Below are 26,413 nucleotides of genomic sequence, written 5' to 3' on the forward strand. Positions count from 1 at the left end.
TACAGGGTAATTTTTTAAGCATTATACTTTTCCTATTTTTATGGTTAAGTTATTCATATATTAAAATACAGATTTTTGGATTTTTAAACACACTTGAAGACCATTTTTCAAGTCATTGATATTTTTTGTGCCACTTAAGGATAATCCTTGTGACAACATAAATTTCAGTTTTTCAAATAGAAACCTCCTTTTTATTTTTGATTTATAGGCAGATTTTTTTTTCTTGACATTTGTGATGAACCTATGTAAATCAAAATTCAAGCTAGTAGTTTTTAACTTTTAAGTTATGTAACTTTGTGTTGTAAGGATAATATGTTTATGATAGTAGTAGCCAGTAGGTTAAGTAGGTAGGTGGGGGTTAAGATGATTTGAAAAGGTTAGCAATTAATATTAATTTATCAATATAACTGATTTGTAAAAATTATTCAAGTAAAATAAATACTATACATATAACATTATATACCTAAAGTTTTTATTTTTATAAAACCATTTTTAATAATTATTATTTATTACAATTAGTATAAACATTTTAATAACTCAGAAACTACTCATTTGAATTTTGATTTAGATACATCAACATTTTTAAAAAAAATTATCCGCTAAATAATTTTCAGTTAAAAATAGGCGTTCTCATTTTTAAAATAGAAGTCTGTACGACTGTACCTATTGCCACAGGATAGGTACTTCTTAAGTAGTACCTACAAGATATATTAGAAATTAGAAAATATGGTCTTTAAGTCTACTTAAAAATTATAAAAATAGAATTTGAATAAATGTGAGTACTATTAAAGGGAAAAATGGGGGTGAACGTATTTAAAAAATGACCCTGTAGATAGTGGCATTAGGTAAATGCCAAATAACTACGGAACCGCAAAACATTTTTAAAGGAAACAAAAGTCAAAAATGGTTGGTTTTCAAAAATAAAGTACGAGAAAATATTGTTTATCATATTATATATTATTATGTAAAAAGTAGATTGGTATCAATAATATTGTAGTTAGCACAGTAATAAATCAAAAAATATTTATCAAAATCATGCAATATAATAATTAATAATGTAATACAGATAGGTACGTTGAAAATGTGTTTTACATATTATGATTCGTGTCATGTGATATAATATAATAATGGGTATGCTTATTCAATACGATAATATTTCGATATTAATTAGTTAAAAGTATAAATTGGTTTACGCCTTTACGGAGTTGGATCATCGTTCGTCACTCATCGGTACCTATTTTGTCAACGAGTTTCGTGTTTTTTCGGCCCCTCTGATGTTTTCTAGTAGGTAGGTAATAAGTACATGTAGGACGTAGGTATTGCATAATAATATGATTGTGGGTATTATATACGTATCTATATCCGAGTAAGTAATACCTACCTACTATTATTTTCAAAAATATTTTTATACGATAACCTAAAAGTACGACGTATTTATATAATAGATGTTTATTGTTTTTAGGGAAAAAAACGTACCGATGATGTTTCGAGAGCGACAAACCGTGAGGTGAACAGGTGATGGATCGGTGATAAAAATACAAAATATTTATTGATTTTTGTGGTCAACCTAATAGTGTCTGATGGCAAGTGGAAGGGACCGGACGAGAAGGGTGACGCGAAAGTGGAAAAGAATTTTGGGGACGGCGGCGGAGGTCTTTTCGGCGGCGGCAACTGCAGCTGATCGACGACCGTAGTCAAGAGCAACGACAAAAACGCAAGACAAACGACAAACGGCGGAGTCGATGACCTACGGTCGGATCCGTTGGACACGTTGCACAGCGGTGACTCGCAGCACGCTTGACACGCGTAGATCTTGATCCGTTCGCCGATCACGATGCACCCGTCTTCGCATTTGCCCGAACAGTTGCGTTCCAGTGACCAGAGCTGTTGGCTGGAAGTGGTGCTCTCGTTACTCGTCGTGTACGAATATCGCTTCACCTGTGGACACCGTCGCCGCGACTATTATTTAGATTTCAATAAGCATGTGCAATATATTTTATTTTTTTATACATATTAGATGAATACCGATGGCGCTGGATAAGACGCAAAACCATCAGTAACCACAGCACCAAACTTGCTACAGCACATTTTTTATCAGTTATGATTATGAGTATTATATTTTGAGAAAAAAAAAATGCTCGTTTAGTATGAAGCACTTGCTTATATTATGAATATTATGATTATCGCTGTAAGACTAATCTAATTACCTATACTTACCACCTAGTGATTTTAGATTCTAACATTCAACAGTGGAAAATATGGACTTAATGATGATGGGTGTGTGTTTTTTATTGTTGTGTCAGAAAACACTTTTTTCTAATAGACAAAATGCTGTGATCACCAACTCCGAAGAAGTTTATTGGCAGAAAAATGCATCTAGTTGATACATTTGTGGGACTAAAACTGAAAATTATAAGTACCTACAGTCGACTCTCGATAATTCGAAATTGACGGGACTGTTGAAAAACTTCGAATTACCGAGAGTTCGAAATAACTAGAGGGCAAAAAATTCGAATTATAGGAAGTTAAGAAAAAAATTTAATTTTTTATTATTGTACATACATATTAATTATTTCAGTAAATTAAGTGATACATATTATTACTATATTAGAGTTATTTATTATTTATATTAACATCTTTAATTATTTATTATTATTATAAAAGATTATTATTTTTTTAACTCGACGAGTTAAATTACGATTAGAGACGATTAAGAAATAAACCGATAAGGTTCTTACGATAATATTCCATAGTTATCGATGTATAATAATATTTATATAATAATCTAAATTTCTACACGATTGTATAGTAAATTATTACCTAATAAAAAGATTATATGAATACAGATAAAATACATTTGGTGAATGTACTTCGAATTTCTGAGAATTGAGCGAATGAGACTTCGAATTGGCAAGTTTTTCTAAAATTTAATCGGTAAAATACGATTGAGAACGTTATTTTTGGTAACACGATTGAGAACGCTCGATATTTTTATTTTATTTCCAACGTTGCCAAATTTAATCGAACAATAATTTGAGCACGATAATCAACTATCGAACGTTATACCTTTTTCATTTTTGACTAAACGATTAATACAGTTGATTTTTAATATTTATCGGACGTTTATCGAATTAACTGTTGTTATTTGTAACTTTTAAACCAGATATACGAGAGAATGACTTAATAGGCGTTTTAGTCGTCGCATAAACGTCAACGAAGTATTCGTATTATAGTCGGTTAAAAATAGCAACAATGGAACAGGGCAATAAAAGGAAAAATTAATTAATATTCATAATGAATGTATATGGTATGTAGCAAATAAAAGTTCTAATAATTTATTAAAATACCTAGAGTTTGTTGGATTATGCTATAATCCCGCTTTAACTAATTCATAGGTAACTCATTTGTCATAAACTCTAAAACTCATAACATATTTTTTAATTTTTTATACATATTTTTATAATATTCTACATGTTTTACTTTTTTTACATATATAATACATATTCTTAAAATTCTACATTTTTTTCATTTTTAAACATATTTATATTACATATGATTTTCTTCAAGAATATTTGTTAAATGATAAATAATAAATGATCTGGCAACGTTGCACGTAAATTCGCTTTCAATCGTATCCTTTTTTGGGTTTTTCTGGGGTCAGCGGTAAGTTCTGTAGCGTCCCAGCATACAGGAAGACGAACGACTTGTGTTGAGGTGATGGATTGAGTGAAATAAGTATAACAACTTGATTGGTGATTAATTATTAGATATTTATTTGATTATCTATGATGTGAATAAAACACTATTATTGAACAATAATGATTTAATTCAAAAATATTCTAAGTCCGAATAATTAAACTGGACTGGTGTCAGGCGTGAAGGTGCTTGCACTGACTCTGGTGGCTCACGTCTGCTTTTGGTCTATTCTTGGCTCTCCTATATAGTCCTACTCCCTGCGTTTCCTCTCCTATTGATAAGATAAGTATGTGTCCATGGTCGAGTCGTGCAAAAGCGTACGCGTGTATTATTCTAATATCGCAGCTACCCACGCCCATGCGACCGGTCGGTCCACACTCCACATCCTGGTTATTCGCGATACGTAATCTCAATAACCACTAACCAGATGACATTAATCCTCTCTTTAGGTGTGCCCGTCTATACTACGATTTCATATTTAGCGTTTCGTAGAATTAAATTGAACGATGTCGACACTGCGATTTTATCTCGGTTTTCATATTTAACATATCGTAGAGTTAACCTTTACGATGCCGAATTTCCGAGAAGTCTAGGGAGTTTGGCCTTCGACACAGCTATTGAGCATAGGCGCAACTAGAGGCCAAACACTGGGGGTGCTAAAATTATGTAGATGAAACAGACCCCTGGGGGCTACGACGAATAACTGATGTCAAAATAATTATACAATCTACATTTTTAGCAGTCACTTACATGAGGCACAATCATCTCAAAGGTTAGGTAATAATATTATGTTAGTATGTTTACATAATATACAATATTATACATAATATATAATATACTATTTTATACTAATACTATTTTTCTTTTATTAGTGGAATTGGAATATATTTCCAATATTTCTGATGAAGTAATTTTATTAACAACATCTCATTCAATAACAACCTTACGTAAAACAAAAAAAACTTTTTCATATGATTTTTCCATTTTTGCTGTTTTTGATCTGGGGGTGCTAAATTTTAAAGGTTGGGGGTGCAGAAGCACCCCCAAGCACCCCCCCTAGTGGCGCCTATGCAGTATTGAGGTCCTATACAACATAACTGGTTGGCGAAATCGAATGCCCCAGGGACACTTAGGTACATCTACGTATATATATGCGGTTTTATGTGTTCTAGCGGGACGCCAGTACATAGCAGTTCTTTGTTATTTTTAAGTGTTCTAAATCGTTCGGCCAAAAAGGTATAATGTTCTCAATAGTTCGATAGCCAATTCAATTTCGAATTACCAAGTGTATTTAAATGCATTGTTTTTGTTCGAATTACCGCGTGATTTTAAAGGAACCTAGTATTTACTTCAAATTATCGAGACTCAACTGTATATACCTACCAAGTACCTACTACTTAAAAATGATCTTGAGAAAAAACTATAATTTTTCAAATTTTAATAATAATATTCATATAATTTGGTAATCAAATTCACCAATAAGTTAGATAAGAAATTATAAGAATCGTTTTTCATCGTTTATCCATAAGAGGACATTATACAAACACTTGAATGCAGGAAAATGAGCTGGCTTAGACACGTATGGAGATCGAATGGCATAATAAAGGATGCGCTTAACTTGAAACCAGAAAGCAGCAAGACCGAATTGGGCAGGCCGAAGAAAATGTGGATAGACGAGCCCAACCAGAATTTCAGGATACTTGAAGAGAGACGAATGGAGGAGATTGTGTGGAGCAGTGATGTGTCTTAAAGGCCTATAAAAGCTGAAGAAGAAGTCAAACAACACTGTAGTGATCCCTCACTAACGCCTATTATTTGAGTTCAGCGACGTTAGATTGACAGTCAGGTTTTTCAAAGGAGACGATTGTAAAGTTTATAATTTACACAACTTTAAAGTTATTAATTATTTACTAAAATAAAAACACAAAGTATATCAATTTGAGGACAGAACGTAAAGTATCTGCCCGAGAAATTAGTAATGTAAAATTAAATAAAAATTGAATGAACTTATGTATAGCGGCGATGTTGAGGACAAGCTCAACGACTATACTAAGTTCTACATTGGTTGGGACACAAACTAATTCTAATTCTGCTGTGGACCAAGTCCTGTATTTATGCAGAAACTTAGTGGCTAAATTGTTACACGTAAGAGACAAGGAGGTGGATCAAAAGGTACCGTCGTGGATGTTGTTGCCAAATGCAGTTGAAAGCGTTTCCCATTCGTAACTATCAAATATTTCTACGAATTGTAATAAATCCGCAGCGGTAGTTAAATCACACGACTGAAGATGCGCATTGATATATAATATTGAAAATAATAAAACGATTCTGCCGTTTTATTATAATGTTTCCACGAAAATATGAAATAGTAATAAAACTAAGTGTTTTTTTTATGATACCGAAGATGCGCATCGGCTTTGGGTTATTTGTCACTAATGTATGTTAGTAATATCGGTGATTGTAATCATAATATATATATAATAGTAAATTGACTCCGTCGGTTTACTCAGTGGCGCCGATCACCTAATTTATCAATGACATAATATGTCATAGTAGATTTTATAGCTGGGGGCCCACCAAGAGGTACTGGGGCCTGGTAGTGAAAAAATTAGGGTGGGGGCAGGCCCCAGAGGGGCCTCTGAATGTACGATGTCATAGTATTTTTTAAACACTTCGGCACCACTGGGTTTACTACAATACTGAAGTTAAATAAATTGTTTGTTGGCGGCTATATCTTCAAAATTAAGGTTGCAACTAGGTTGCACAATACGCACAATCTATAATTTTTACTTGGAACACTGAACTCGTTTGGGAACAAGGGTCAAGGAGAACGAAATATACTACTGGTAACGTAAGATAGTATAATATTATAATATTTTATTCTTCAAGATGTAATATTCAAAACTCTCAAGAAACAAGTTTGACGTTTAGTGGTTTTCATGGACGCTTGTCTAAAATATCGAGGTATCTATTCGATTATGAGTACCTACTACCTAACCTTCGAATATAATCGATTTTTTCTCGGAATGTTTCGTATATTTTACTGTTATGCTTGCCAATTTATTGATAAATATTATTACAAATTTTTTAATCGAATTAATTTATTTTAAATTATAATAAATAATAATAATATTAACAGTGCACACTACTATACATTATTTTTATTACGTACATATTTATGATTTATAACAGTACATAATAAATTGATAACTAATCACGTTTACTCTAGTAGTCCTGAATAAATTTTTTATGCTTTTGATTACTAAAAAATTAATCACAGTCAATAAAAATAATCAATTATTCAAATTATAAAGATGTGTTTATAAAGAAATCTCTCGGTCAATATTAATAGTTGTTTCATTTTTTTATCAAACGAACAAACAATTGCAATTTCGAATAATTAACTTGAAGGGGCGAAGGTGAGGTTATCACATGAAATTGATACTATTCCCTACCCCTAATAAAGTCGAAATATGCTGATGAATTTAAAGTATTTTGATTTTAATAGAAGTGTGTTTTTAATTCAACAATCAATACAATAACATTTTTATTATTTATTTAAGAGTTTAGGTAAATATTAATAGTGTAGCGATATAAGTAAAATTGATGAGATTGAGTCGTAACAAATTGCGTACCTAGACCAATTAATTGATTAATTTGTCGTATTTGACGTATTTCAATACCTATTCAAAATGTAGTGTGTTAAAATTAAACTAAACATATCTAATATCTATATGTAGTATTACTGAATACTCGAATCAACAAATATTTATCAGTGTTTAGGAATAAATATAATTTCACTAATTTATTTTCCAAGTCCAAAATACCGCTGATCAAGATATGATTCCAAGTCCAATTAAATATTTCAAGAGTTCTACTGGCGCGGAGGTGCACGTCCTGGCTCTGTCGATTCACGTGCTGCCTATCATATGGCCTATTCGGCGCTCTTCTGTATAGAACAACCCTCTACTTCTCCTGTCCCTCCCTGTAAGAGTGTTGTTCCCAATAATATGATTTACGTATACACATGATGACCCCAAGACGTGGCACACGACCCATCACTGTTCGTATGAGAGTATGTATACCTATTCCGTTTAGCTGTGATATCGATAAAAAGTAGTGTCAAAGTTTCTAATAACATCATCACAGTAATATTATGATATTATTATTATTATAAGTACCCAATTTTGTGTTATCTTGTTTATCGATACTGTAGTGATCACGTCGCCTACAGGTATCAGTAGTTAAGGATGATGTTTGGAAGGTGACTCTTGAGTTAATTACACAACGTAGAATTCTTCTTAATTAGATTAATTGTTTATTTATTGTGGTAAAACATATATTTATTTATAACATGAAAGCTGAATGTAAGTTAAGTATTCTGAATGATAGAATAAATTCGGTTTGATTCGAATATTTTCTAAGTTCAAAATATTGTTTATAAGAAATTTTCTAAGTCCAATGAATTAAATTAAACAACAGACTGGCGTGAAGGTGCTCTGGCTAGTCTGGTCAAGTCGCGTCTGAATACAGGCCGTTTCGGGGTCCCTTATATAGGCTGCAATACGATTGCGCGCGGTCCTTATCAACGGTACCTTTTTAGGTGTACGATTGCGCGTGCTAAATTATTTTTGCTTCTAAGCAATGTTGCCAAATATACAGATTATGGTAAAGGTTAATGCATGGTAAATATCCGAACTTTTTAGGTAGACTAAGTGTGAATATAAAGTATCTGTTATTTTTTGTAACTATTTGTACTATTTGTAACTTTTTATACTATTTTTGACTGATTCATTGACACGTGATGTCACGTTTAAAATGTTATTAGAAATAAATACAATAACAACATGATATACGACAAATAACAAATTTTTTTAACATTTTTTTTAATTATAATAATAATTTTAAATTTTAATAATTAATTGGCAACGTCGCATCCAATTTTACGCGCAATCGTACGCTTTTGAATAGTCAAAAGCATGTTCTTTGTTATTCGGCACCGCGCGCAATCGTATGCCCAAAAAGGTAAAACGCGCGCAATCGTACTCCACCGCTTATATAGTGCTACCCTCTACTCCCCATAGTCTACTTGCTCTTGTCGCTGTTCTCACGGATGTGGTAAAGTTATCTAGATTGACGGAAATGCCACTCGCCCACGTACGAGCTAAATGCGTATCCCATGCGGTTACAGACTTCGATAATTTATATTATTATTAACATTATTATTATGTAAAAATATACATTATAATATTACATTATGACATTGTTTCTTGTAACTTTTGTAATGATGCATCCTCCAACCCCACATCCTGTGCACACCTATATCAACGATCTTTCATAGTCGTCTAACCACATGATTTCGTGTTGCCCTAACGTTAATGATTTCCACGAAATGCTTTCTCTCTTATAATTACAAAGTTGGTCGCACCCTACCCTATCTTGGTTCGGCTGGTACCTAGTTGACCGTGAACTAGACAATGCGGGACGCTAGTCCATAGCAATACCTACGCAATATTACCTATTACAATATTAATCAATTTTCTATTCTAAATTGTATTATTATCGTCTCCCCGAGGTCGTTTAAATTTGGTACTAGTTGGTTTTGGTAACTTATTGTGTTGTTTGCCCGAATCGGCCGAATCACAGTTTATAATTAAGAGGCGTGCGCACGGGGTGGGCCACATATTGTAACCTGATACATTTTTACTTTAATAATAAAATTACAAATTATAATTTTCCATGATAATCATTAATTAAATACATTGAAAAAATTAAATTGATAAAATATCTTTAAGTATCTCTATAAGTACCTATATAAATCAAAATCATATTGGTTTGGCTCACCCTGTCAAAAAGGTCTGCGCACTACGCCTATGGCCTGCACGTGACCAGTTTTTTGCTCAGTAACATGTTTTACAGGAAAAACTTTAACACCTTGTAGTAAAAAAAAAATTTATTAAATCAGACCACTACGACGAGTGAAAGTTTATTCTGTAAATAGTGTTTTACGCGAAAAAATCATGCTTTTCATTTTTGGTCGACGATACCGTTGACATGTGCACGTAAGTACCGAAGTTGAAGGTTAATTATTAATAATATTATCATATATATTATAATCTCACGATCCTTTGACGATATGTGTAAGCGAATATTCTGCAGTCGGACTTGGCAATAGCCTGTATACATAGGTATTAATATAATATATTATCATGGATTTATAAATGTATTATTGAATCAATGAGTAATGACATTATATAAAATACGATTTTATAATAATATGCGATGCTGCAGATGTCTATACAAACTAACTTGACTGTATAGTTAATAATTGTTAATAGTTATATACACATATTACATATTATAGTATTGAAGACCAAAACATGTGGGCTACACATTTCTGGAAACGATTACAGAACCACATCATCTCAGGATTATATTCGACACATTGCAACGGTAGCGATAAATTATTGCGTTCGGACTCGTTTTACCACCTCTCTCGACTCAATTTAAAAATAATAATTTACTTTTTTTAATGATCAATGAGAATGTGGATCATATAAAGACTGACTGCGTTCTTTTTAATTTCTTAAAATATTATAATAAGCAATTCGATTGAAATTTTATCGTAGTTAATGACTATATTGTACAGGCGTACGTCGCGCGTATAACGATCACGCATACAAATAATGTTCCGAAGATGTAGATGGAGTATAGTAAAATGTAAACGTAAGGCTTCTGATGACATTCATGAACCACCGCGAAAAATAATATGCAAAGAATTATTGTCATCCATAGACAATAATACAGTGATAGGAGGCAATGACATAAGTTTAGTAAGAAAGTCGATATATTATGAACGTAGAAAACATCTACCAACTTTACCAAAAAGTTTGGAAGACGCTCTAAATTTAGTATCAAATTGCGATATTTTTACCTGTCAAATTATTATTATTTTCCTTTAATACATTGTTTTTTACCTTCTAAAATTGAATCTTGTTCATTAAAATGTGGACCAATATTAAAAATTTATGTATGAAGTTATAGGTTAGGAATCACCCGCTAAATATAAATTAATATACTGTGGCTACTATTAAAATATCATCTTAATTCTGTCACTATGACTTATATAAAAAACGAACGTGAATCAAAATATTAAAACAATTTAATTTTACTACTCATGGTTCATACATTAAGTTGGACTATTATGTGTAATAAATTGTAGGTAGGATAAATAGGACTTAATAACTTCACCGTAACATTCGTTTCGTTTAGCTTTTCTTAGTGCATCGAATAGTAGTTCTGCAGTAAGTACTATCATAGGCGTGCGCAGACCTTGCTGGCAGGGGGGGCAGAATGTATAATATATTACACATTATTATATATTATTATATTATACAGTAGTGAATATTATACTATAATAAATTATATAGTATGTTATATACTATATAATATATAATTGAATATTATTTTGGTTATTAGTTAGGTAGTTCAATCAATATTAGAAATGGCAGTATTTTATTTTATATATCATTAATTATTTACAAATTTAATAAAATAATTGACACTTCAAAGTTTATTTTTAATGTATTAGTATACAAATTTAATATGAAATATAAATAAGTAAGTCTTACCTCTTTATTTCTTTAGAGTACCATTCTTCTTTCAGAAGGAATTAATATTTTAAATTGTTCTATTACTTCGTCAATGTTAATATTATAGGCTAATTCCTGTTCAATTGACATGGCGAGTAGTCCATCTAGTCGATCTTGATGCATGGTACTACGTAATTTTGTTTTAATTAAGCTTAATTTTGAGAATGCCCTTTCACAAGAACAACTAGTCACAGGAATAGTAACAAATATTTTTAGCATTTTTAATATATTATTGAATATAGTTTCCCAGTATTGTTCTACAGTACAGTTTGTATGTTTGTTAAAATAACGTATCACAATAGACAATTGCTCGTGGTGGCCTATGTCACTCGTCTCGTCTGCTATTAAAGATACTTTTTCATTAAGTATTGCATCTTTTAATTGCCTTTTGATAACCTGGTTAATAGATGAAATTAGATCGTTCTGTATATGATTGCTTGTATATATTGCATTTTTTGGTCCTGATAAAAAATGTTCATTAAAAATTGGATCATATTTACGCAAGAGACATACTATATCTAAGAATAAACCTTTATGAACATCATTTTTACTTTCTGTATGTCCTCGGAATGGCTTACCACCAATACCTAAACAAACAGTGATATCAATTAATCGTCTCATAATCTCTCTATTTTTTTGTCGAGTTAATTCCTTCACACTGTTAATATTTTTTCTCTGGTCATCTATAACTTCATCAATAGGCTTTGAATTTAAAAAATTTGTCAGTGATGTTGAACTATTTAAATGATTTTTGGATTTTTCATGTGCACTAAATTTGGAGGTAGAGGCTTTCCAATTTTTAAATCCGATTTTTGAATATACCAATTCTGATTGTCCAATATTAAGTCCCGTTGATCCGCTAAACATCCGACAAGGGAAGCAAAACGCTAAATCATCCTTTGGGCTATACTCTAACCAAGTAAACTGTTGGTACCATGACTTCTGAAAACTACGTTTTACGCCACTAAAACTGGTTCTCGGAAAAATGTCCAATACAGGTTGAAATGGGCCTTTTAAAAGTCTTTGTCTAAATTCAATCTGATTTTTAGGAATAGAATTTTTAGGATCTTCAGGATGTATATCAGGGACCATTTTATTATGACCTATGGGCAATAGGTATAAATGAGATTTTATCTTTAAAAAATTGTACTAATATGTAATAAATAAATAATAACAATAAACAAAAAATTTACAAAACTAAACATTTAATATTGATTATCTGACAACACGACAAAGCTAACAAAAAATATCTATTAAGCAACTAAACAAAAAAAAAACATATAACTATTAACTACATAACAAAAAAAAAATGCTAGCTTATTACAAGCACCATTGTCCATTAACTTTACTTACATATTTGAAATATTTATAAAATTCTATACTTACCTAAGTTTTTAGGAATGTTTAATCAAAAAGTATATAGTGAACATTTCTATATTATATATTAGTAAGACACATTGCTTATAATGTAATAAAATAAATAACATAAAAAATTAAACCCAATCAGTTAACACAACACATTTATTTAAATAACCACACAATTTTAAAATATAAAACAAATACCTAATGAATCATTGGAATTTTTCATCAGTGATGAAATTCCCTCAGGCATTGGGTATTCTGAATGTTTTGATATATTGTCCTCATGTAATGGAACTGGTAGATCATCTGGATTTGGAACAGCTTTGTCTGATACAAGCATAAATAAATGTAATTTAGTAAGGATCTAATGAGTAATGGCTAATGTAAAATTGTATGTACCTATTGTACCTATCCAGAACTTACATAAAAAACTAATGAGTGTTCTTGTAACAAATTAAAACTTAATAATTTACAAAACTATATTATTATATAATATAATTTGTATTAAGTAGGTATTTATAATATACCATATTATAGCATTACCTATGTATATTTTACAATGTTACTAATTACTATTAGCTGACATAAAAGCCATTCAATAATAATAAATAATTTATATACTTACTAACTAAAAATTTTCTAATGTCCATGTTTCACAATTTGACAAACACCAATTCATCAAACATCAAATATTAATACAACGGTCTTGGATTAATACTATCAAAAAGTCACGTTATCGTAATTAAAAACAAATGAACATTAAAATTGATAATAGAATATATTGGCGTGATTTCGGCAAGGTTTATAGATAATATTATCTATAAACCTTGACCACCACGGTATAAACATGACCGTGATTACCGCGTATCTATTAACACACATTATCAACGCGGTATCGCTTGTGGTTTTAACAAAGTTGGACTTTTGACAACACAAAATTATCGTACACCATAAATGCTTAAAATGTATTCATTGTAATATAAAATTAAATTATAATGTTTTTTTTTTAAACTATATTTGGGAGATAAAATTTAGCCCGCAGGAGGGGCAGCTGCCCACCCTGCCCCCCTCGTGCGCACGCCTATGAGTACTATTGCTTAATATTTTGTCGTCTAATTTCCAATTTGACGAATTTTGGTTGTTTTTATATTTTTACTTTGCCTACCTATTGTCTTTTAAACTAGGTATCTGTTAAAATATGATTATATGCAATTTATTCACTGTAGGCCAAAATGTCGGTGAAAATCAATAAACAAAAATAATAAATATTATAATACTAGAACGGTTTTTACTTTTTTTTTCTTGTCTGCGGACTTCTTTTAGTCCCTTTAACCGTATGATTTTTTTTTTCCATTGTGTTACACACGACGTCTCAGGGACGTTTTGGGAATTATATATCAAAACCCGTACTTAAATTATACAATTTGACGGTGGAGACTTGGCTGTATGGAACTAATCGACCGGTTTTCGTCACGGTTTTATAGCCTCCTTACCAGTCCGTACACGACAGGGTATAAACGTTTGTTTATTTGTGTGACTGGTGTTATAACCGTGGTGTGCTCATGTCTCATTGTCTGTTTAGGGCTATACTCACGAGTTTTGTACTACGTATATTATTGTTATAGTCCTAATATATTATGTAATATTGGTGTGAACCTATATTGTTCTATTGTATCATCAAATTATATTGATTAACATCAGCTGCAGCATACACAATATGCTGTCTTATTATTTTGTCTTACACAGCTTGCAGAATAATCCAATTGATTTAAAATTTAAGGTCATTATAATATCATATAATTATATTATAGTTGTTTACCATGCATGTTTTTCTATCTCCCGTACATTTTGTGGAGAATCTCAAATATTCGTCCTTGTCTGTGAAATCACTGCAGCTTTTCCCGTTTACCATGGTATTGCACTCGTAACAGAACATTAGGTTTTCTTTTTCCAAAGCAGCGTTTGTTTGATAGATTTTTCCCGACCAGTCCACTAAGACAAATAAAAACAAATATACGTAAACATTTATGATAATCATAGGTACATATTTTGATATTGATAGGTATGAATATATATTACCGGCAATGATGTAAATTAAGGAACTAACGTTCAATAACAATATATTTCCAATCAAATTAGACAGTGTACGATATTGACTAGGAAATATTAAATAACATCATAATGTGACATTATTAATGTCTATTAATTTCAGACAATGGTGCATACAGAAATATTTTTTAGGTTGGTATAATGACAACAATTCTGAGCATTTTCAGACATAATTATTTATATAAATGTTAAATCAACTATTTGTTTGTTGAATTAGAAATGGCCTTCATTATAAAATCGATTTATTGATTGATCTATGTAATCAGCAGTTGCAATAATGTACTTTCCTACTCTAATAAATCGATGGTCCTACATTAGGTACCTACCTATTGAATATCTGTCGTCATCTATATAGTATAGGTATAAAATATAAATCACGATTTCTTGTTTGTCATAACAATTAATTAAATTATAATATTTGTATTTACGCATGCTTATACGCCTAATTGCACATTGCATAACATACATACACATTAAAATATGTATATATTATACTATATTTACAAAAAATATCACATTATCACACGTATCACTAGCTGGTATCATACATATTGTGCGAAGAAGTACGTGGTTACCACTCAAAATAAATTTTGTTCCACTAGCTACTCCATTCATCTAAACTTTTAATAGATACCTACTTATAATTCATAAGCTATTCGTCCTAAATTTGATTTTTATGCATCGAAATACTTCTAAGAATAATATGCTTTGGAATATGAAATTAAAACTGTATGTCTTCATTCAAAAAAGTAAAAGCTTAAAAAACGTTGAAAAAATATATATGTAGAGGGTGATTCTTTTAAGTGGGTATGTACACTAATTATCTCGAAAAGTATTTACTTTTTTCAAAATATTTTTTTACATGGTTTCATGTTGTTAAAAACCCAACGTTTTTATTAAAAAATTATATGTTTAAATATTTTTTATCCTTATAATTTTTTAAGTTTTTACTTTTTTTGAATGACAACATAAATTTTTAATTTCATATTCCAAAGCAGAATATTTTCCTTAGTATTTTGATTCATAAAAATCGAATTTAGGGATAGTAGTTTTTGAGTTATAAGTATTTAAAGTTTAGATTGGCAGAGTGGAGTGGTACGGGCTGAGTTACCCCGCAATATGTTTGTCCACTACTCCGCTTGTCTAAACTTTAAATACATATAACTCATAAACTACTCGTCCTAAATTCGATTTTTGAGAATCAAAATACTTAGAAAAATATTCTGCTTAGGAATATGAAATTAAAATTCTATGTTGTCATTCAAAAAAGTAAAAAACTTAAAAAATGGTAAGGATAAAAAATATAATTTTTTAATAAAAACGTTGGGTTTTAAACAACTTGAAACCATGTAAAAAATATTTTGAAAAAAGTAAATACTTTTCGAGATAATTAGTGCACCCACTTAAAAGAATCACTCTGTATATATATATTTTTTAATGTTATTTTTAACGACTAGACACCGCATGAACAATTTATTTTTTTTATGGTTGTTAGATGATAAAAGCTTCACCCGGTATATGATACCTACATATTGTAGTATAATATTTTATAATAATATATACTCACCGCAGTGCGCCAATACGATGAAATTGTGAACGACTATCAACAGTTTCCATGCCATATCATATGATGGCGTTTTGTCCACTCCAAACGTAAACGTAAACTCCTAACGTTATCAATTACTCAACTAAAATATTAAAAATACAAGTCAGGGTAAGTTATTTTTTCGGGAAAACGTTTCGTATAGGTACAACTGTCGTCCGCGAAAAAACGTGAGAACATTTATTTTTTTACATCGTTCCTATCGTCGCCGAATTATGTTATATTGTTTTGACTAAATCTAAAACAATATTCGTTTCCATATGCACTCGCCGTTTGTAGGTCTGCCAGATAGCGAGAAAATCGATATCCATCTCGCAGCCCTTCGCCGCCGGAGATCGCGTGCGTCTCGACTGCCTTGCGCAATAGAGTGCTTACCGCTGCTCAAATAACATCAACTGCAGTGTCGGATTAAAGTATAACTGCCAATTTTGACGGGACCTCCACCTGATTTTTATGCTGGGAATTACAACGAGAAGGTTTTGTAAAAAATATATAGATTGTGTTACACGATTCGCTGATCAGTTTCACTCGAAACCCATATCCTTATTTTTCTGTAAGCTTTTAGTTATAGATAAATTAAATTGATATTATATTATTCTGAAAAACTAGAAATAGCTTTTTTCAAGTATTGTATTTTTGTGTAGTCTTTGCTAAATTTGGTTAAATTTAACTTTGCAGTTCTATAATTTTAATTGAATAAATGTTTTACAAAAAATATTCATTGTATAATTTATAATTTTTTTTTTTTTTTAATTTCTTATTTATATTGATTATATGATGTTAAAAAAAATTTAAACACCTAAATCCAAAATTCTCGAACATGCCTTTGCAATTACCTCATTACCTAACTATATATATTATGTTATATTATGTGTTGGACAGTGTTTCTCAGCCATTATTTTTTCACAACGACTGCGATACCGCAATTTAAATCCAAATTAACGGGCGTTCATCAAAATTTGACGACACACACCATTAAACCATTAATAAGACGTTACCCGCATATGTTGTCTTACAAGTGCGTACCAAATTTTATGCTCAGCAGATCACGTTTAGCTCGGTTAGTTTAAAATTTAGAGTGAATTGACCTCTTATAAAAATTAATGGTAACTTTATTTTTGAGGGTTCACCATAATATAGCCTTTTTATTATATTTTAATTTTAAAGCGAGTTATGTGTATTTTAAAATTGTGAATTGTTTGTATATCTTAAAATACTCATAATTCGCTTTAAAATTAAAATATAATAAAAAGCCTACGAGAAGCCTTCAAAAATAATGGTACCTTTAATTCTTATAAGAGGTGAATTCACTCTTAATTTTAAACTAACGGAACTAAACATGATCTGCTAAGCGTAAAATGTTCTAAGAAACGCACTTGTAAGACGAAAACAACACATGCGAGAGTAACGTCTTTTAAGGCCGAACATTTTTACAGATACCTACCTAATATAATATATGTAACAACATTAAAATTCACAAAAAGTTGTCAAATTATCAGTTTTATTGGAATCTATTGTTAATATAAAATTACAAAAAAAAAAGAATAATACGATTTTTATGTACTTAAGTATTTCAGTATATTCAATGTATATGGTGTAACAGAAATATTTGACAAACCAAATTGACGCTACTCAAATAAATTTTTAATTTAATTTTAATTTAATTTAAACTAAACTTTAATTAAATTTACAGTAAAAATATAATGATATTTAAAAAATTCTAATAAATCAACTTAATAAGCTACTTGACTTAAATACATTTTTTTACCATAAAAATTGTTCCTATAATCAGATTAACAAATTTGCCATTTTTAAATTTAAACCAAATATTTTCAGTTAAAGAAATAAAAATGAAAAAAAAATATATTATAAATATAGCGTAAGTGTTTACAAATTCTAATAATTATTGAGTAAAATATTTATTTATTTTTAACATTCATATGAAAATATACAATCTGCAGTAACCATAATTATTAATTACAATAAGCATATGAGTGGAAAAGATGTGTTGACAGTGAATTAATGTTTGAAGTGAGTTAGGGAGTAGTAACATTCGACTGAATATAATATGAATTTTAAAATATTGATTATAACTACAATTTTTAGTAATTTCTGTTTCATTCTATATGTAATGCACGAGTATGTGTGTAATCTTTTTTTTTTGCATTGTTACATGTCCGTGACATGTGGCCATGTGGGACTAATACGAGTAATTATTGTTCTTGACAGAAGCCATTGTAGCATTACTATATTTTATTAAGGGTTCAAATCTTCCAAAGGTTGGAGACAATATAATAATATTTTATATATTATGTACAACTTAAAAATACACTACACATTTGCAAGTAGTATATGTATATTGGGCGTTTCATTGTTGCTTATCCATTCAAGTCATTCAACACACATGTGTATAGAATAACAGTATTATTTTTTTAGTCAACTCTGATAAACCTTTAACATTGTTCATGTTTCACAGTGTAGTGATCTCGTTGCCTACAGAGTCATGAATTTAGAGTGGGGATTAGGTGACTCTTTGTCGAAACGTTGATTCTTGGTGTAAATGTGTTTATTATTTAAGTAATATAGAACACTCACATATCAATATATCATGTGGTAAATTTTACAACCATGCGTCCATGCACAAGTCTAATAAATTATTTCAGTAAAATATTCCAAAGGTTTTAGAAAATAGCCGACCTTACTCGTTTATTTTCTATTTCCAAAATATTATTCTGCTTGAATTAAGTCTAAATAATTAATTTAGAAAAACAGACTGGCATGAAGGTACTTGGTTAAATCACAAATCTGAATACAGGCCGTTTTGAAGGTATCTTATATAGTTCTACGCTCTACTTCTTAGTTCTTCTTTGCTAAAGCTAAATATTATTAGAATATTCTTACGGCGTACTTTCGTTGCTGATTCCGAGAATTGAGATGTTCGAATTTTAATTAAAAACGATTTACATACAGACATATTACATATAGTATAATGGTCATTGGCCATTTCTTTTTATCGTTACTGTTTACCGTTTCATATAGAATTAACTCATCCAATCGAGTAGTAAATTTTTTTTAAATATTTAAATATATTATATAATCTACTATTAATATAATATATAGTAAATTTATAGTAAATGTATAATATATACCATACTTACGTCATTACTACACCTATGTATACATCTTAAATATTCTCACAACGTACTTTTGCCAGTTTTCCCCGGCCCGATTCAGGGAATTTTTAAATGTTTAGATCTCATGCATACCAAAATATAACTGTGAAGTGTTAATCGTGTGAATAAATTTATTAACATTTGTAAACTACAAATATTTGCTTGCACATTTTATAATGTTTCAGTATGTTTAAAAAAAAAAATACACACATATCCGGCACTCCGGCGATAATGACACATTGTTGTGAGGTATTTTATGATTTTTCGTCATCGATTTTCGAATAGATAGATATTTTCAATATGACTGTTAATCGTGCGTGTTTAAATCTAATGTGTTTTATCTTCTATAAATGTCTACAATTTGTGCAATTTTGATAATATTTTACACAATAATGACTCACGTATTCGATGATAATGCTATGGACTAGCGTCCCGCATAATATAGTTCACGATCAACTAGGTACCAGCCGAACCAAGCTAGGGTAGGGTGCGAACAACTTTGTAATTGTAGGAGAGAAAGCATTTTGTGGAAATCATTAACATTAGGGACATACTAAATCATGTGAGCAGACGACTATAAAAATGTTCTTAATAAGGGTGCACAGGACGTAGGGTTATGCATCATTACAAAAGTTCCAAGAACCAAATGTTCAAAATATATAATATAATAATATATATTTTTAATGTTAATAATAATATAAATCATCAAGGCCTGCAGCTGCACGGGATGCACATTTGGCTTGTATGTGGGCGAGTAACATTTCCGTCAGTCTAGATAATTACACCACATCCGTGAGAACAGCGACAAGAGCAAGTAGACAATGGGGAGTAGAGGTTATCACTATATAAGAGACCCCGAAACGGCCTGTATTCAGACGCGACTTGACCAGACTAACCAGAGCACTTTCACGCCAGTCTGTTCTTTAATTAATTAAATTGGACCTAGGAAAATTCTCGTAAAATAATATTCTGAACTTAGAAAATATTCGAATCAAACCGAATTTATTCTAGTCATTCAGAAAAATTAATTCAAGAGTCACCTTCCAACATCATCCTTGACTATACTGATATCTGTAGGCGACGTGTTCACTACAATAACTACACTCGTTGTTGGGCGTTTGACGATTTTTGATTATCAATTTACAAATACAAAAGTATTAAAATATTATGTTATATTATTATATATATGTATATATATTTTATACGTATGCGCTATTTTAAGAGGAGTGAATTGACCTATCATTAAATTTTTAGGTAAGAACATTATCTGTGTTCTTTCATTGATTTTTTACGATATTTTAATTTTTAAATGAGTTATGAGTGTGTAAAGTATAAATATTTGAAAATCCACATAACTAATTTAAAAGTTGTTCTATGTATGATTTTACATTATTTATAATATGTTATCACTATTATTATAGTACCTATAATATTACTAGGATTTCGTAACCCTAGACAATGTGTTTGATTAGAACATTCAATAAGCAATAATACAGTAAAGATATCAAGTCTAAGAAGTCTTTTAATACTCTATACACAGTCTATACACTGGCTACATTTCAACCTTTTCCTTGTCATTTGTCAATGACACCTGTGGATGATGAGATTACTACAATAGGTATCCTAAAATAATATGCTTTACTAAAAACTGTAATAACGCAAAAATAAATTAAATACAATTATAATAAGTACGATAGATAAAATTACTAAAAATATAAAAATTTGATACGAACAAGATTATTAATATAGGCTATAGCCTATAGGTTGTTATTAATAGTAGTTATTGTGTTTAAGTAAATGTTAGGCAAACACAAGTGACACAAGTCTTGAATAAATGCCGGATTTATATTATAAGTTATTTAGATTTGCGAAATTACCTTCCTCCTGATCGTCGGAAGGTTCCGAGGTCGTAATTCGAGAATGATCAAGTACACCTAATAATAAAATATTAATTATTAAATTATAAACAATTTAATAAATACAATACAATGTATAAAATTATATAAGTATATGAATATTGATGCGCATGCGACATTCACCTTACCTTATTCGCAGCTGTGATTGAAGAATGCGCAGTTGACGTAATAAGATAAATAAAGGTTTTTTTATTAAACACTCAGATTAAAGGAAAACAACACTGTTAAATTTCGATTTAAAAAAGAAATGGTCCAGCTGTCACTCGCAATGTCTGATGTCGAAGTATTTTTCAGTGCTCCTGCACTTGTTTCTTTGACTGATGCTTATGCACTCATGGATGGTGCTCATGCACTAATGAGAGGAAACGATCTAGTCAAGCCTGCCATAGTTGCAGGTGGCTCCATCAAAGGTCTCTGCGTTTCCAAAGAAATATGTCTTAGTCCTTGGCGACAGAGACCCTGACTGAACCATCCCTTGACTCCGGCGACACATTGTCACAACTACGACTGGGTTCCTACGTGACCAGACAAAGCAAATCGTTCCTTTCATCAGTGATTAAATGAATTTGTTGGTTATCTGCATGCGGCAACTTTACCGTTATTTATTTTATTGAATAAAAATAATAAATTTACAATCATGATAATATGTGAGTATATCATTATAAAACATTCGTTGTATTATTAACTGTAAACATAACATGGATCATATTATCATTGCTTACGTCAGGACTCAGGACCGAAGTCATGTCATTGGTATATGCTTTTTGCCACCCACAAATACCACTGCTAACATAGACATTAGACACACATTGAACACAGTAGGTACTGCACTGTATACAATACAGAGTACTGTGAAGCTTTAAGGTAAAAGTTGGGAATAAAAATAAAAACTTATAAAATTAAATAAAACCTTAAAATAATAATGTATAAAAAATTTAAAACATAATACGTAAAAAGCGGGAAAGTGGGTATCGCTCTGCTGTACATTAGGAGGTGGGGTGGACCTCTGACTAGGGTACATTAAATTCGAATGCAATGATAGGTATCATTGTATACGAAAAACAATTCCGAACGGAGATGATTTGCCAGTCTAGGATATACCTATTATATTTAAATGTTGTCATATATTCTATTTTGAAACAAATATTTTATTTTTCAATTAAGACGCATTTTCCATAAGGCATGGTCAATCAATTTTTCCAAAAACATTGCATGTAGTTATCATAATTCATAATACCTTATATTATTATCATAGATATACATATACCTGGTTTGAGGATAAATCGTTATCATTACGCGATTTCATAAAAATTTAAAACTCAAACGCTCAAAACATTTTTCCTATAATGACGCTATTTGAAGAAAAACTTATGGAAAACGTAGTGTTGAATTTTTTAACCTTAGATATGAATACAAACAATATTATGAATTTTGAACTACAAAATAATTTGCAAATATTCATGATTTTGAAGAATTTTTGTCATTATTTGAAATTCAAATGCTAATAAAAATTTAATTTGAATTTCCGGTGGACATTTTTTTTGTGTAGATTGAAAAATTTGTAAGGAATCTTGTATTCAATTTTCAAATCTTAGATTTAAAAAGAAAATTTTTTATGATTTTCTAGCTTAAAACAATTTTGCGAATTTTTGTGATTTTTACGTATTTTGTCAAAATTCAAAATTTGAATGCTTATAAAAAAATTTGTGACTATGAATTTATTTTATTTTTCAACTGCTATTATAACAATATGTTAGGAGCCTTGTATAAAATTGTCAAGCTTTTCTACCCAACAAATAAATTTTTATCGATATTAATTTAAAAAAAAACTAATAATGATCGAAAATTGCATATGCCTATGAATAATTCAATTTAAGTCAAAAATTTTTGAAAATTGCATGGTGGATAGAATGTACTTATATAAACATTAGGTGAAAATTTCATGTATCTATGGTCATTTGTTTTAAAGTTACATCAAAAACCAAAATCGATTTTGTCGAAAAATGAGTGTGCGTAAAATTTCCCGTTTTTCCCTCAAGTTTTAGTTTGTTTATCCCGATTATTTAGAAAAATATTGAGAATTTTTTACATTTAACCTCCCCTCCTAAAAAAAATTACCGATTAGATTCACTTTCAGATCGAACGAAGTACTGAAGTCGAAAATCGAAGCACTTTAACTGCCCCAAAACGTGTTGACAGAAACAAAAAAAAATATTCATGGTTTTGGTAAAACCGTCCCAAAACGTGACGACAGACACAAGAAAAAATTTAAAAAAAAACACACACATAACATGATAAAATCAATACATTCCTCGCTCCGTTTAGAATCTAAAACTTAATTCGTTCGTTTGTCTTTAAAAACAATAGTTTTTATCTATCATCATGAAGCAATAAAATATTTTCTTATGAAAATATATAAATTGCGATTTTATGTTATATCGTTCGGTAAAGAATAATAGTGTCATAGTTCTAAATTTATAATTATTGATATTTATTAAGTATATACCTAAAAATAATATGTTTATCGAAAATTTAATGCGATAAGGCTGACCTCCGAACTATATTATTAATATCTACCTGGCCATCATTAATCAATACATAGATATACTATATTAGTATATTACCAAATCCCATTATACCAAATTCTTTTCCAAACTCCACACTCATTACAACCCTTTAATCCTCTTAACTCTTAAGTTAAAAGTAATCTTTTATATTATTTACAAGCACAGACGCATAGTTATTCTTTTTAGTAATTATTATATATACAACTATAGTGTGAATTATAAACAATTTTATTAAACTAAATTAAAACTTAGAATTTATAATAATGAGTTGACAAAAGTAGTTACAAGCAACCATTCTCTCTAAACTTAAATTGATGAACCTTAAGAGGACGCTACACCCGCATACGTTGTCTCCGTCTTACAAGTGCGTAACATAGCAAAATTTATGCTCAGCAGATCACGTTTAGCTCCGTTAGTTTAAAATTTAGAGTAAATTGACCTCTTACAAAAATTAAAGGTAACATTATTTTTGAGGGTTCACCATAATATAGCCTTTTTATTATATTTTAATTTTAAGGCGAGTTATGTGTATTTTAAAATTGTGAATTGTTTGTATATCTTAAAATACTCATAATTCGCTTTAAAATTAAAATATAATAAAAAGCCTACGAGAAGCCTTCAAAAATAATGGTACCTTTAATTCTTACAAGAGGTGAATTCACTCTTAATTTTAAACTAACGGAACTAAAAACGGAGATAAACGTGATCTGCTGAGCATAAAATTTGCTATGTTACGCACTTGTAAGATGGAGATAACATATGCGGGTGTAGCGTCCTCTTAATAAATAATATACTTACCTATATTAAGAAGTAAAATATACTTATATGTTTGCCTATCGATTCTCGGTTCATATAGCATATAATAATTAATAATGTCTGAATAAGTGTATTATATAATATTTCCAGATTTTGGCCATTTATACATATTTATTTATTTATACACATTTATACATATTATATTCAATATTGCCACATATTACTAATCAAGAGTATTGCTAAGGACTAGCGTCCCGCATTGTCTAGTTCACGGTCGACTAGATACCAGCCGAACCAAGCTAGGGTAGGGTGCGACCAACTTTGTAATTGTAAGAAAGAAAGCATTTCGTGTGAAATCATTTACATAAGGAAAATACGAAATCATGTGGTCATACCTACGACTATAAAAGATTATTAATTGGTGAGCACCAGGACGTGGGGTTATGCATCAGTACAAAGGTTCCAAGAACCAATGTTCAAATGTAATATTATAATATATATTTTTACATAATAATAATATAAATTATCGAGGTCTGCAGCTGCACGCCCAGTGCACGGGATGCGCATTTAGCTCGTATGTGGGCGAGTGGCATTTCCCACTGTACATTTTTACTTGCTATGTTTAATTAATTGAAATAACAATTCAATTAAATTTAAGTATTGGTAGGTATTTCTTTATTTATTATTAATAATGTACCTCTTTTCGTATTATTTACGAGGGAATTACCTGTTTCCGCCAAAATTTGAAATGACCGATTCTGCCATCGCCCGTTTCCGCCAATCTACCTGTTATAGAATAATAATTATTACTATTAAAATATAATAAAATAATTATATAATTGATTGATTACCTGATTAGATGATATGGTTTATAATACGGCATTAATTTGTATAAATACATTAATAGCATATAAATAACGCAGAATTATACAATTAATTATTAAACACAACATTAATAACTATTAACGAAATAGTGAATAATCGCAATAATTAATAATAAAATATTCGAAAAAGAGGCAAAGCGTTGCGGTGTATGCAGTCGCCAGTCATATGTGAATCATGAACGCGTTAGTGCGCTACACAATTTATTATTCTAAGTGTTTTGTAGTGTTCGCCGAGCTCGGTTGTGGTGGGTGGGGGTTCTTTGTCGCTGTTGGGTGCGGTGGTGGTATATTATTATCGCGTGTTTGTATCATAGGATTTTACAGTGATTAAGTATAAAAAGCGGGTGAGTCGTGGATGTCGCTCTGCTGTTCAGTAGGTTACTGTAATGGATGGGATTAAATTTGAATGCATTGATAGGTATCATTGTATACGAAAAACGATTCTGAACGGAGATGATTTGTCAGTCTAGGATATATTATATTTAAATATTGTCATATATTCTATTTTGAAACAAATATTTTATTTTTCAATTAAGACGCATTTTGCATAAGGCATGGTTAATCAATTAATGTAGTTATCTAGTTATCATGTAGTTATCATAATTCATATTACCTTATATATACGAATACCTGGTTTGAAGATAAATAAATTGTTATCATTACGCGATTTCATAAAAACTTAAAACTTGAACGCT

At 30.2% G+C, this 26,413-nt stretch overlaps 2 protein-coding genes and 1 long non-coding RNA gene across 3 annotated transcripts; all 3 read right to left on the reverse strand.

Annotated features, from left to right (window-relative positions):
• Nucleotides 1-936: 936 nt before the first annotated feature.
• LOC107164764 (uncharacterized) lies at nucleotides 937-16,793 on the reverse strand. Its single transcript, XM_015512710.2, has 3 exons — nucleotides 16,387-16,793; nucleotides 14,530-14,702; nucleotides 937-1,938 (listed from the first exon to the last, which is right to left on the reverse strand). Exons 1-3 carry the CDS (start codon nucleotides 16,439-16,441, stop codon nucleotides 1,459-1,461), a joined length of 708 nt encoding a protein of 235 aa, XP_015368196.2. The 5' UTR covers nucleotides 16,442-16,793; the 3' UTR covers nucleotides 937-1,458.
• LOC149057725 (zinc finger MYM-type protein 1-like) lies at nucleotides 1,945-14,523 on the reverse strand. Its single transcript, XM_089222618.1, has 2 exons — nucleotides 13,336-14,523; nucleotides 1,945-13,037 (listed from the first exon to the last, which is right to left on the reverse strand). The coding sequence occupies exon 2, from the start codon at nucleotides 12,438-12,440 to the stop codon at nucleotides 11,340-11,342; it is 1,101 nt and encodes a 366-aa protein (XP_089078744.1). The 5' UTR covers nucleotides 12,441-13,037; nucleotides 13,336-14,523; the 3' UTR covers nucleotides 1,945-11,339.
• A 1,439-nt stretch (nucleotides 16,794-18,232) lies between the features above and the next one.
• LOC149057726 (uncharacterized) lies at nucleotides 18,233-25,891 on the reverse strand. The gene is made up of 4 exons (XR_016191150.1): nucleotides 25,686-25,891; nucleotides 25,562-25,620; nucleotides 21,640-22,026; nucleotides 18,233-21,529 (listed from the first exon to the last, which is right to left on the reverse strand). It is a non-coding gene; the product is annotated as an uncharacterized LOC149057726 (long non-coding RNA).
• Nucleotides 25,892-26,413: the final 522 nt, after the last annotated feature.

The sequence above is a fragment of the Diuraphis noxia genome, unplaced genomic scaffold (genome assembly GCF_037042655.1).
Source record: "Diuraphis noxia isolate RWA-SAM2 unplaced genomic scaffold, SU_Dnox_SAM2 contig0003, whole genome shotgun sequence".
Taxonomy (NCBI): Eukaryota; Metazoa; Arthropoda; class Insecta; order Hemiptera; family Aphididae; genus Diuraphis; species Diuraphis noxia.